General features: G+C 37.4%; 1 protein-coding gene across 2 annotated transcripts in view; it reads left to right on the plus strand.

Moving 5' to 3' along the window:
- The window catches only part of LOC136035397 (peroxidase-like), a 93,123-nt gene that overhangs the window by 49,974 nt on the left and 28,877 nt on the right, over positions 1–14,272 (plus strand). For both annotated transcript variants that reach the window (XM_065717178.1, XM_065717179.1), the window contains exons 8-9: positions 588–715; positions 7,615–7,728. In XM_065717178.1, coding sequence (XP_065573250.1) covers positions 588–715; positions 7,615–7,728 — 242 coding nt within the window. The remainder of the gene's footprint in view (positions 1–587; positions 716–7,614; positions 7,729–14,272) is intronic.

Genomic DNA, 14,272 nt, shown 5'->3' on the forward strand with positions numbered 1-14,272 from the left:
AAACAAATTCTATTGATGGGTGCTTTGTAATCAAGATTTTGTTTTCAAAGTTTCAGTATCCATTGAAAAAGGTCATTAAATAAGTAAAGATTGTTACAGTGAACGTTTTAATCTGGAGCTTACTTAAAGTCGAAGGAAGCTTCCACCTCCTTAACACTTACTGTTTATCTTCAAGTCATATTTTTGTACAACAATGCTTCGTGGATAAAAATTTTCCATTAAATATTGTACCCCTTGAAATATTTTCCGAAAGAGGTTTGCTTCAGAAAGACTAAAAATCGGTTTTCAATATTGTGCTCTCTCTGTCCCCCGTCCTCCTTCTGCCCAATATACTTTAATCCATCACCAGCTTACTCAGAAACTTACTTCAATCCCTAGGCAAGATTTATTTCCAGAGGGAGAGAGGAATAACTTAAAGCGACAAAACATTTATGAAATATTAAAAACCAGCAAACTATGAAATAATCGTGAAAATATTTACATTTCGGGAAGGAAACTAAAATCTTCAGGTCGGGAAGATCCGAACTTTGTCGATACACATTTATGGTTTGAGTTGATAGATTTTTAAAGTTATCTTTTCGATATAGGTGATGGTCGAGTTAATCAGCAACCAATGTTAACTACCATTCATCTTCTTCTTCTAAGAGAGCATAATAGAATTGCAACTGAGCTTGGTCGACTTAATCAGCACTGGGATGATGAAAGACTTTTTCAGGTTAGCTATATTACTTTATTACCATTTTTACTGTAACACCCTCGTGTACCCCCATCATTAGGTAACAACCACGTGTAAGATTGAGTAGCATCCAAGTGTGCACTGTCACTACGCAACACCCAAGGTGTGTGCCGCCTTTACGTAACACCCAACACCCACGAGTGCACCTCCATTACGTAACACCAATGTGTAAGACTGTGTCACATTCCACGTTTGCCCCTTCCCCTTTGTCATTACGTAACACCCACGGTCATCTTGAAGTAAGGAAGCCCTGAATCTCGTAGGTTTTTTAAACACCCTCTATTATGTAAGACCCAAAAACAAATATTCCCTATGACGTAACAGGCGCCTGAATTTCTTAAAAAATTAGTAACACCTGCGTCTTGAAAGAATCGCCGTTCACTTTAAATCATTAAAGGAAGAAAGGAGTAGCGGCTATGGATCTGCTGAAAGCCAATGAGGCGTCACTACTGACTTTGAACCTTTTGACGGTAATTGTGTCATCGGTGAACTAAGGAAACAAGCTAAAAGGGCTGAATCCCAAGCACAAGTCAGAGCAAAACAACAGCTGACAGTGAAAAGAGGCACCTGACCTATGAGCCCGTATTTTTTCTAGAAAAGAGCCACTGAGGCCAGATTTTGTCTAACTGATTGTATTTAGGATAACAAACCATATTCAAATTTTTACTCTGACTGGGAAGTAAAAGTAGCTCTCTTCAACTGCCATATTTTTATTTCGGGGTACAAAATGTTCATGTTCATGTACATTTTTGATCTTCCAGGCTTATGGAAGACCCATCCCCCCTTTGTACCCTCCAGTTGGTACTCTTAAGCCAATTTTTGTAAATATCTATATATATTCAAATATAAGACTATTTTGATCAAACTGATCTTGAAAATAAACCTTTCAATTAGGTGTTCTGCCATTAGGTTTTATTTTATGTCAAGGTGAATTAATTCCAATTTTAAGAGCCACATTACGCAATGAAGAGATTCGTTTTCCTAGTTCATTTTCCGTTTGTTTTTAGACTGTTGATGAAAGTAAACTGCTTAAGTTATCAACCATAATCGAACAGTTCGTGGTAACAAACTGTAGTAAGGAGCGACCCGGCTCAGTAGTAACCGAACTCTAAAAAATGAAAATTTGACACTAACAGATTTATCAAGAGAATTTTATTTTTATGCTGATTTCAAATATATAAGTTTCATCAACTTTAGTCTTACCCATAAAGAGTTACAAGCCTGAGAAAATTTGTCTTATTTTCGAAAAAAAGGGCAAAACATCCCTTAAATTATGGAATCCTAATGAAAACCTTGCTATCAGGTTCAGCATATCAGAGAACCCTACTCTAGAGGCTTCAAGCTCCTGTTTGCAATAATGGAGAATTTTGTATTTTTTGCCAGAAGAAAGATCACTGATGCATGTTCATTTGTTTTTCTTTCCCAGGGGTGATCGTATCGACCCGGTGTTCCTAGAATGTCACAAGACGGCTCATTCTGACAGAAATTAACTAGTCTAGTGACCTTTTCTAGTGATAAAAAAGACTGGAGGGCAGCTAGGCCCTCTCCCACGCTCATTTTTTCCTCAAGTCACTGGATCAAAATTTGAGATTTGAGTATTTTTTTGAGCATAGTCGAAAAATCTAATAACTATGTCTTTAATGACAACTTAATCTCCCACAGTCCCCAGGAGAATAGTTCCAAGCTATGAACTTTGCCCATTGTTTGCACATAGTATTGGTAATTGGGAAATATATAAACGTTTTCAGGGCGGTTTGTTCTGCTGGGAGGGGGGTGAAGGGGCCACGTGGGAGGATCTTTCCATGGAAGAATTTATCATAGGGGAAAAGAATTTTCATAAAGGGGGAGCTGGATTTTCCAGCATTACTTAAAAAAAAATGATAAATTGAATAAGAAAAACTCTAGTTTTTCAACTGAAAGTAAGGAGCAAAATTAAAACTTAAAACGAAGAGAAATTATTGAATATAAGAGGGGGTTCATTCCGTCCTCAATACCTCTCTCTTTGCGCTAAAGTATTTACAGTAATTTCAACAGAGCTAGCTATTCTAATCGAACGGTCTTTGTGATTCAGGGGTCATTCTTAAAGTATTGGAACACAAGTTCGAACCTTAGTGTAAAGAGAGAAGTATTGACGAAGCGGTGAACCCCCTCATACATGAAATAAAAATGTAAGAGTATAGAAGTTTTTTCGTAAGATAATTCGTAAGTTACGTATATTTATTACTAATAAAAATGTTCGTTAGTAAAATTAAAAGTTCTAGTGGCCTTTATAAGTAACCAAAAAATAAGAGGGCAACTAAGCCCCCTACCCCCTCCTCTTTTCCTCAAAATCGCCTGATCAAAACTTTGAGAAAGCCATTTAGCCGAAAAAAGTAGAATTAATTTGCAAATTTCGTCTTAATTGCTCAGGTACGATGAGCCGAAATCGAAATCTGTACTAATTCAAAAATGTTCGGAAATTGAATTAAAAGAAAATAATTTTTCTTTACTGAAAGTAAGTAGCAACATTAAAACCTGAAGCAAACAGACATTATTCCGTATATGAAAGTGGCTGTCCCCTTCTCAACGCCCCGCTCTTTACGCTAAAGTTTGACTCTTTCTCACAACTCTACTTTTTAAAACAATAAAAACTTTAGCGTAAAGATTGGGGCGTTCAGGAGGAGAAAACAAAAAGGTGTTTGGGGTGGAACTCCCCTTATATCTAGATCACAACGAATCTAATATTGAAACTGAATATAAATTAGAAAAAATATTAATATTTCAAAAATAATGTAAAGTACTCGATTAGTCAAAACTCAAAACGTATAGACATTTTTTGTAATGTAAGGGAAGATACAGCGCCCTCTATTCCTGGCTCTTTATTGCAAAGGTTTACTTTTTTCTACCAATGAGTTACGAACGAATTCTGTAAAAAGTCGACTAATGTAATAAAAAGTTTATTTATTCTTGAAAGCCTTAAGAATGGAAAGGTTTATTTACTATCATTTACTTTAAATACTAAAACTGCTGGCTTAGGTGTTTTGGAAGGTATTAAGTATATAAATAAAATTAGAGACAGAGCTAGAGGAAGAGTTAGAGACAGAATACTAGAAGAAATAAAATACAATAAGTCCTTGGGTGCAAATACTTGGGCTAATGATTTTTGAAATATGGTGGCTGTGAAGTGAGTTATAAATAACTGAAGGTTATGATATGATTTTCATAACCTCGAAAAAGGGGAAGCATCTCATCGACCCAGTTTTTCCTCTTAGATGAATAATTGAGAAGTGCCTGAGTCATTCAGTCCCCTTTAGTCCTCAGTTTTTACATTATGAATAACCGTTTGATTCAGTCGATATAAGAGCCTTAGCGAAGTTCCTGTCCTTGTATGGTATATTAGATAAATACATTAAAGTGATTAGTGTTATGTATTCGAACCACATTGCGGTGGTGAAGGCAGGAAATGAGGTGAGTTGCTGCTTTCATATTGATTAAGAAACTAAACAAGGTTGCATTCGATCCCCATTTGCCTCGATCATTTTCATGGACTTCGTCCTGAAGAATTCGATAGATTCTATGAGAGAGCGGGAATCGAATAGGAAGATAAGTTCTCCTTGGCTTAAATTCTGGACATGGTTTGAGCGCCCAAGATGAAAGTGTTAACAAAATGAATGACTTTTTGTAAGTTTTAAGAGTTTAAGTTGCAAGATTAGGTTTACAAACATAATTTTAAGCAGACTAACTTTCGAATAGGAATAAATGAAGGTGAAGAGACAACGTTGAATAACGAGAAGATTGATCAAGTGGTTAGCTTCAATTACCTGGGTTGTATTAGTAGTACAAATGATGGATGTAGTGAAGATGTCAAAAGTAGAATTGCTAGGGCCAAGACTGTTTTTTTTTTCACAATTGAAAAAAGTTTGGAAAAATACGAAATAAGTGTGCGAACCAACATTAGAAAATTGGATGCTACAGTGATGACAGTGGTAAAGTATGGCTCTAAAATGGGGATGATTTGGAAGATATGGTAGGATTTGATAGATGTTTTCAAGATGAACTGTCGGCGGGTTTATGGTACCCGTTTGACTAACTGTATTTCCTACAGTGAGCTGTGTGAAAAATGCGGTTCAGTCCTGTTTTTTTGGGCAATAATGAGAGAAACATTGAGATGACTAGGACATGTTCTGTTGATGAAGAATGAGAGATTGCCAAAGATCGTTCTATTCGGTCATCCATCTAGGGACAAGTGAAAAGCATGAACGAGGCTTAAAAAAAACATTGAAAGGAAATTGGAACTCCCTGGGACGGCTTAAAGAGGAAAGCTTCGAACATATTTGGATGGAGGAGGAGCGTACGCTACTGTGTTGGCCTCAAGTGGCTTAGTGCTGAAGTGGGCTGTTTGTAGCAGTAGTAGTAGTAATTGCCAATGCTTTTAGCTCATTACTACTTCAAAGTCTTCGTAGGGGCAGAGAGGAGGCAGATAAATTGGATCCACATATAAATAGGATCATATACTGGGCGTTTCTGAGTTTTGAATTTTAGTGTCACTCTTTACTTTTATTTCAGAAAATTTTGTTTTGCTACTCCATTTTCAAAAGAGAACTTGTTTGCTAATACATGGGCACTTTTTTGCAGATCTAGATCTTAAATTTATTAAATGAAAAAAATCAAGTTTTATAACTGCAAGTAAGGAGCGACATTAAAACTTAAAACGAACAGAAATTATTCCGTTTATGAATGGGGGTTATCCCCTCCTTAATGCCTTGCTCTTTATGCTAAAGTTTGTCTCTTTCTCACAACTCTACTTTAAAAATAAAAAAAAATTAGCGTAAAGAGCGAGGTGTTGAGGAGGAGACAACCCCTTTTATAAACGGAATAATTTCTGTTCATTTTAACTTTTAATGTCACTCCTTACTTGCAATTCAAATTTTTTTTTCATTGAATTTCCGAACGTTTTTGAATTAATGCATGTTTTGATTTTGGCTCACCGCATATGAATCATTAAAACAAAATTTGCATGTTATTTTTTTTGCTAAATGGCTTTCTCATACTTTTGACTGGACGATTTTGATTAAAAAAATGGAGGAGGAGGCCTAGTTGCACTCCAATTTTAGGCTACTTAAAAAGGCAACTAGAAATTTTTATTTTTTTTACGAAGGTTTTTGCTAGTAATAAATATACATAACTTACGAATTAACTTACGTAACGAAATTCCATAATTGTATATTTTTATTACGTATATGGGGTGGTTCTCCCCCTCGTCAATACCTCACTCTTTACACTTAAGATTCAACTTGGTCCCAATTCTTTAAGAATGACCCCTGAATCACAAAAGCCGTAGAATAAATAGTTGAAATTTCTAAAAATACTTTAGCATAAAGAATGAGGTATTGTGGAGGAGCCGAACCCCCTTATATACGTAATAATTTCTGTTCATCTTAGGTTCTAATGCTGCTCCTCACCTTCACCACAAAATTTTTATTATATTTATTTTTTCATTGTTCTTTTAAATGACGCTAGAAAGTCCTACGTCCCCTTCATGGAAATTTTCTTCCCTCATGATAAATTCCTCCACGGAACAATCCTCCCACATAACATCCTCCCCCGGCCCCCCTTTAACGTGAAAAAGTCCCCCTAAAATCTTTTGTACATATCCCAATAACCATTACTTTATGCAAAGAATGGTCAAAGTTTGTGACTTGCAGCCCCTCCCCCGGGGACTGTGGGGGAGCCAATTCTCCCCAAAGACATAATTATTAGTATTTTTCGACCATGCTGAGCAAAATGGCTTTCTCAGAATTTTGATTCAGTAACTTTGGGGGGAAATGAGCGTGGGAGGGGGCCTAGGTGCCCTCCAACTTTTTGGTCACGTAAAAGGGCACTAGAGCTTTTAATGTCAGTTAGAATGAGCCCTCTCGCAACATTCTAGGGCCGCTTGTTCGATAAGATCTCCCATGAAAAAAAAAAACAAAAAAAAAATAAAATAAACACTCATCCGTGATCTGTCTTCTGGCAAAAAATACGCAATTCCACATTTTTGTAGATAGGAGCTTGAAACTTCTACAGTAGGGTTCTCTGATAAGCTTAATCCCATAGTGTGATTTTTGTTAAGACTCTTTGACTTTTAGGGGTGTTTCCTCCTATTTTATAAAATATAACAAATTTTCTCAGGCTCGTAACTAAAATTTGATTCTCTTGATGTAGCTGTTGGTATGGAAGTTCCATTTTTTTAGATTTTCGGTTACTATTGAGCTGGGTCGCTCCTTACTACAGTTCGTTACCACGAACTGTTTGATTATAGTTGCAATATTATGAGTGACAATCAAACTAGTAAGTTTGACTTTCCCATTAAGTTTGTTTGATCGAAGCTCGAACAAGATAGCTTATAGTAAATTGTTTCGCTTTTTCGTTCTCGCTTTGGCAAGAGTGCCAAATTTTATTATCTTTGGAACTTTGGAAGTAAATACATAACTGTCACACAAATCTGGTTAGACCAGCAACTGAACTTCGCTAATTTTAAACTTGAAATTCTTTAGGGGAACACCCTGTTACCTTGGCCAAGGAAATAAAATTAAGGCATGCATTCAACCTTCTTTTGCAAGGGAAGCAACTTTGATATTAATGGTGAATTTTATTTTGAGTTTATTTTCAAACCTCTAATTAAAAAAGAAAGTCAAAACGGTGACTGTTTCCGCCATCAAAGAAGTTAAACGTTTCAAAAATTGACTTGGAGTTGCCTGATTGGCTATACTTATGCTTTTAGTCTGCTATGTTGGAGTTACTACCATCGTCTAAGCACTTAAAAAATTTTGCAACTACATAATATGAACGATTTTTGTCAATTGGATTTTTATGCTTTAGAGAACAGCTGATACTTATGTAACTAAATTTATTTTCAGGAAACAAGACATATAATTGCGGCTATTGTACAGCACATTACATACAGTGAATTCTTGCCTATGGTCCTTGGAAGAGAAGTGATGACCCGTTACAATTTGATTCTAGAAAAAAATGTAAGACTTTCTTTATGCTGTTCTTACCTCCATTATAAACTCTTTTAGTTGGTATGGCCAAACTGTTTAGAATGGATTGGGCGGTCTTGCCATCACTGGTAGTTCGGGCCTCTTTTGTGGCCGAGGCAAAATCTTGATTAGCCCTCCCCCCCTGTCGCCCAAAAATTTTCCGACCATATTTTAAGAAAATTTGCATTTATTAAAAAATATTTCATTTGTTCAAATCTGACTTTTCTCCCTTTAGGTGGGAAAAGATATGGGAAAAATGAAAATTTCAGATTCAGTTGATTTGCTAACTTTTTCAATTTCAGTTTTCTTTGCACGAAAGGAGGGGGTGATACTCCGTACAAGGTGGATGATCCTGATGGAAATTGCACTGCCATATTCAAAATATGTAAAAACATTATTACAGAGGTTTCACGCTCCTATGAGTACAAATATTAAATTTTGATTTTTCCCCCAGAAATTGGTAAGGGCGATAAGGGTGTAGTGTTTATTTCTTCGTTTGGTTATTTTTATTCTTTATTTTATCCAAGAGGTAATCACGTTTAAAGCAGTGATCTTAGAATACCGGGAGAGGGTCCACTCGACGAAAAATAAAAGTTATAGTCCCCTTCAAGTAATGAAAGAGATCGTGCTGTAGGAAACAGTCGGTTTTTGCCATGTTGTGCTGCAAATAAAATTTTCGGTCCGAGTGGTGTGAAAGTACTATCGAGTTAAACTAGTACAATCCCCAATTGGTTAAAGACTATTAACAAGGTATATAAATAGCCTAAAAATTTTAGGTCCTAATGCGGTAATTTGCTGTTTTCTTCCATTTTGTGCTACAAAAGAGAAATTTCAGCTCAAATACGTTTGGATGGTATTCTATTTTTGCACAACATTTGTTGGTAGAGGGGGGGGCTTCAATGGGTCTTCTCTTTGGGAAGTGGCCTCCAACCTCTCAAAGAGCACATCTTTAGGGTCAAATTATCCCTCTATTCGTCATAGGTCCTTCCAATCACTGTGGATAAGGGATTTAACCTCTGATGTCCCATCATTGGAAATAACATATTTGGACTAAATATGTCACATAAATGAAAAGGGGAGAATGATTCCCTAGTCATCGCATAAGCATTTTAGTGTGATTGAAAAGACCATCACAAGTAAGTATGTCATAAAAAGGCTGAGATGAGAATACCTCCCCAATCATTGCATAAGCATTTTTAGTGTGAATTGCAAGGTCACTTCAGTTTGTATAATAAGGTGGGGGGGGATCCTCAAATTAAATATGGAACACATCGAAAATTGTAGGGCCGTTCTGAATAACTTCCATTTAACTATATTTATGCTGATAAGCTTTTTGTTTATTAATTATTTTTGATCATTTTGTTTGTTGCAATTATCTGTTTATTTTTTTTGTAACATAAGTAAAAAACCAAAGTTAATAGAAATAACTTAATAAAAATGAAACCAATAATGAACTTATAATTTACACAAAAATAAAACTAATCTTCAACTAAAACTCAAATTGAACAGAAATGCCTAGACAATGGAACGAGGAAGTCGTATTCCAAGCGTAAAACTAGTACTAATCGCCATCAATAAATAAATGGAACTCAATCCGAACAGAAAGTACAACAAACAACCGAGTCAAACTCAAAACGAGCAAAAATTAACACGAGCAGGGCTGAAAATTCTCATGCCTTCTCAAGACTGGAATACACTTAAGTAAAAACAAAATGACTGTGGATTGTCATTTTAATATGCATGTACTCATATATATTCTTTAGGTTCCCAACCGGTGGTACGCGTACCCCAGGGGGTACGTGAAACCCTCGCAGGGGGTACGCGAAGGTCCCAAAATTAATTTAGTCTACATCTTTAAAACTTGTTTCTGACTCAGTTCCAACATTTCCTTCAAAATCAGATAACATAACCCATTGTACGTAATTTCAGACTCATTTTCAAAACTTTCGCTTTCAGTAACCCGCTAATTTTTCTCCATAGCCGTAAGGTCTCGATTTAAACTCAGCGGGTTCAGTATCTTGTCATCTGTTGAAACATGAAGTTCGTGAATTGTGGTTGCAAACAAAGATGGATAGATTCCTGATCAGGAATAACAAGAAGCCGAATGATGGTACCCAAAACTCTGAACCTGCACCTAAGAAGAAGAAATATGACGAATCATCGGTCAAAGTGCGTCGATATTTGTCAGAATACCTAGGGCTCGGATTTAGTGCGACAAAGTCTGATCCAGTGAATGCACAGTGCGTTCTTTGTGGTCAAGTCTTGGCCAACAGTTCCATGAAACCTGCGCATATGAACCGGCATCTCAGTACTGTGCACCCTTCTCATGTCGGTAAGCCCATAGAGTTTTTCAAGCGTAAACAAGAAGCATTCGCTAGTAACTGTTTGGAAATTGCAAAAGTGGCATCAGTTTCTTCAAAGGCTCTCCGGGCTTCGTATGCTGTTTCATATTTAGTTGCGAAACAGAAAAAACCGCACACCATCGCTGAATGTCTGATATTACCAGCACTAGTGAAAGTCAGTGAAATAATGTTTGACACGAAAACTGCTACTGCCCTTCAGTCTATACCTGTGTCGAACAATACCATTTCAAGAAGGATAGAAGACATTGCAAGCGATATTGTCATGCAGGTTATTGAGCAAATAAAGTTGACGAAGATGATTGTGTTACAGCTTGACGAAAGCACGGATGTGTCAGGTGAAGCCCGGGTGATCGTCTTTGTTCGATATCAAGATTGTTCTGACATAAGAGAAAATATTCTGTTTTGTCAAAACCTACAGTCAAGAACAACAGGAGAAGAACTATTCAAGGTGATTGACAAATTCTTCGCAGAAGGGGGCATCTTGTGGGACTGGTGTCTATCAGTTTGCAGTGATGGAGCTGCCGCCCTAACAGGGAAGAATAATGGGCTCATGGCCTGGATAAGGAAGAAAAATCCAAAGGTGAAGTGGTTGCACTGTATCATTCACAGGCAAGCTCTTGCATCGAAAAGGATGAACGCACATCTGCACGAGACCCTCAACGAGGCTGTAAAAGTGATCAACTTCATCAAAGCCCGACCACTGAACTCAAGAATGTTCAAGTTGCTGTGCCAAGAGATGGGTTCAGAACATCAACATTTACTTCTGCACACAGAAGTTCGCTGGTTGTCTCGTGGGAAGATTTTAAACAGACCTTTCGAGCTTCGACAAGAAGTTCATATGTTTCTTCTGGAGCAAAAATCTGCATTCAGTTCACTTTTTGAAAACCAGGACTGGGTCTGCAGGCTGGCCTATCTTGCGGATATTTTCGACAAACTGAATGACTTGAATCTGTCAATGCAAGGTTTCCGGACAGACGAACTCTCCCTGAATTCGAAGATGTGTGCTTTCATCAAGAAATTGGAGTTCTGGCTTAAAAAGGTTCAAAGAAACAGCGTTAGTGTCTTCCCGACCCTTGACAAGTTTGCGGACGATAGTGAAATTGATAACCTCAACACAATCTGTGATTGTATTCGGGAGCATCTGACAAAGTTGCGAGATGAACTTGTGTCATATTTCCCATCGATTATGAACCAAGATAGAACGCAGGATTGGATCCAAAATCCATTTGTTGAAGACGTGACCTCAAGCTCCGGTCTTAGTGACAAGCTTACAGAGAATCTGATCGAACTTGCCAGTGATCGCGCCTTAGAACTGAAATTCCAAAATGTAACTGTTTCCCAGTTTTGGCTGGAGGTGAAAGGAGAATACAAGGAACTAAGTGAAATCGCCATGTCTGCTTTGTTACCATTCGGATCCACTTACCTTTGTGAAGTGTCATTTTCGGCAATGTCATTGATCAAAACCAAACACAGAAACAGACTGAGTGTACAAAATGACCTTATAATTGCCGTTAGTGACATCGAGCCAAGATTTGATAATATTTTAGCAAAAAAGCAGCCTCAAGTTTCTCATTGATTTTGTACGTACATTTAAGCACCGTCATATTGGACAATAAATCTCGTGTTTTTGAAAATCTGATTTTAGTTAAGAAAAAAGTAAAACAACGATTCTCAAGAAAGGGGTACGCAAACTTTTTGGGCCTTGACTAGGGGTACGCGGACCGAAAAAGGTTGGGAACCACTGCTTTAAAGTTGTAATATCTTTTCATTTATTAAAGTTAAAAATTGAAAATATTTCAAATGCATTTTTTAAAATTAAATCATACAATAAATAACCGAGTCAAACTCAAAACGAGCGAAAATTAACACGAGTAGGGCTGGAAACACCTATGCCTTCTCAAGACCAGAACATAATTTGCAGAATAGTTCTCTTAAAGTTTGATTTGATATGTTCTGGGGAACGATAGGATTGTTGGGGAGGGGTTGCTTGTCCTCCATTCACTTTTGAATTTTAAAAAGGGTATTAGATCTTTCAACTTATAATCGAATGCGCCACATTCGACCCGAGCCTTATACAACCATTCCTTTTATACCCGGGCATAATTTACAACCCTTGCACTTGGGCTCTAGAGGGCTGTGTCCACCTTGAAGCCATTGTTATATACTCTTTGGACTAATGTGAACAAAATAGCTATCTCACAATTTTGATTGATTGTGCTTGGGGAAAAAAGGTTCTCAGGGAGAAGGGGTGGAGGTCTAGTTGCCCTCCATCAATTTTGACTCTGAAAAGGGAACCATAACTATATATTTCCAATCAAATGAGCTTCCTCTAAAGTTAAAACAACCACACCTTCCATAAAAAGGTTATATGCCCCAGGAGTATAACTTATAACCCTGGCATTCAAACTCTGGGGGGTTGTGTCAATCTCAAAAGCCATGCTACGTGACATTTGGACTATTTTTGAACAAATGGCTATATCAAAATTTCCATCGGATGCATTTGGGGAAAATAAATTATATGGGGGGGGGAGCAAGTTGCCCTCTTATCATTTTGACTCTTAAAAAGGGCCCTAGAATTTCTACTTACCAATCCACTCAACCCCCTCCGTAGTTTATACCAGCACCATTTCCGTTTGAACTTTAAATACACAATTTAGTGGGACTTTACACTGAACAAAATGTCTATCTCAAAATTTTTATTGAATAGTTTTGAGGGAATGATTGGCATTAGAAGAGGAGGGGTAGCTGTCCTACAATCACTTTGACTCCAAAAAAATATACTAGAACTTCTGATTAGAAGTTCTATAAGCCCTCTCCGAAGCATGTATAACCACCATTTCTAATAAAACCTTATACAACCCTTGGGCACAACTTACTACCCTTGCCCTGTGGGAGGGTGTCATCCTCAAGGACATAATTTCTGAACCTTTTAACTACGTTAATTTTTTATTGAATGTGTTTAGGGTAATGATGGGTTTGGAGGGGGGGTGTAGGTGCCCTGCGATCACTTTGACTCTTGATTGGCCCCTCCAATCAAATGAGGCTTTTTTAAATTTCAAACGACCACCCCTTCCCGGCTGACTGCCGTATTTCAAACAGTAGGCTGTAAAAAAAAAAAAAATGTGGTTCAATTCTGAGTTCTAGGGCTATAATGAAAAACAGGTTGAGATAGCTAGGGTACGTTGTGAGGATGAAGGATGACAGATTGCCGAAAATTTTCCTTCTTGGCCACCCGTCTAGGGCTAAGCGGAAAGCAGGTCGTCCTCGTCTGGTGTGGGAGGACGTCATAAAGAAAGATTTAAAGGAAATGGGAACTTCCTGGGAAGGTGTGAAGAGAGAGGCTTTAAATAGATTGAGGTGGAAGAGGAGCGTGCGTAGCTGTGTTAGCCTCAGGTGGCTTGGTGCAGCAGTCAGTTATTAGTAGTAGTAGTAGCAGTAGTAGTAGGAGTAGTAGTAGTAGTAGAGTAGTAGTAGTAGTAGTAGTCTTAGTAGTAGTAGTAGTAGTAGTAGTAGTAGTAGTAGTAATAGTAGTAGTAGTAGTAGTAGTAGTAGTAGTAGTAGTAGTAGTAGTACAAGTAGTAGTAGAACATCTGATTTCCAATCAGGTGAGACTCATTCCGGAGTTTATACGGCCGCCCTTTCCATAAAAGCTTTATATGCCCTAGGGGCGTAACTTACAATCCTTGCGGTGAGGGCTGGAGGAGGGGTTGTCATCATCAAAGACATAATTTATGGACCTTTTAACTACGTTGAACGAAATGATTATTTCAAAATTTTGATTGAATGTGTATGGGGTAATGATGGGTGTGGGGGGGGGGAGTTAGCTTCCTTCCAATCAATACGACAAATGGCTATTTAAAAATTTTTATCGGATGGATTTGTGGAAAATAAGACTTGGGGGGGGGGCTGCCCTCCAATCACTTTGACTCATAAGAAGGGTACTAGAATATCTGATATAAATAACGACGAAGACCACACTGCCTTTCCATAACAAACAAATACAAAGTAGAAACAATAGGGAAAATCGTTTTAAGACAATGGAAATCAGTTCTGTGAATATTTCGGCCCTATATCCAAGGGCCGTCTTCAGCACAATACGAGAACAAGAAAGAAAATATTTATATATAAATAAACTTACATTAAATTGCGAGAATTAAAACTAAATAATGTTT

This window comes from Artemia franciscana, chromosome 14 (genome assembly GCF_032884065.1).
Source record: "Artemia franciscana chromosome 14, ASM3288406v1, whole genome shotgun sequence".
In the NCBI taxonomy this organism is placed as follows: domain Eukaryota; kingdom Metazoa; phylum Arthropoda; class Branchiopoda; order Anostraca; family Artemiidae; genus Artemia; species Artemia franciscana.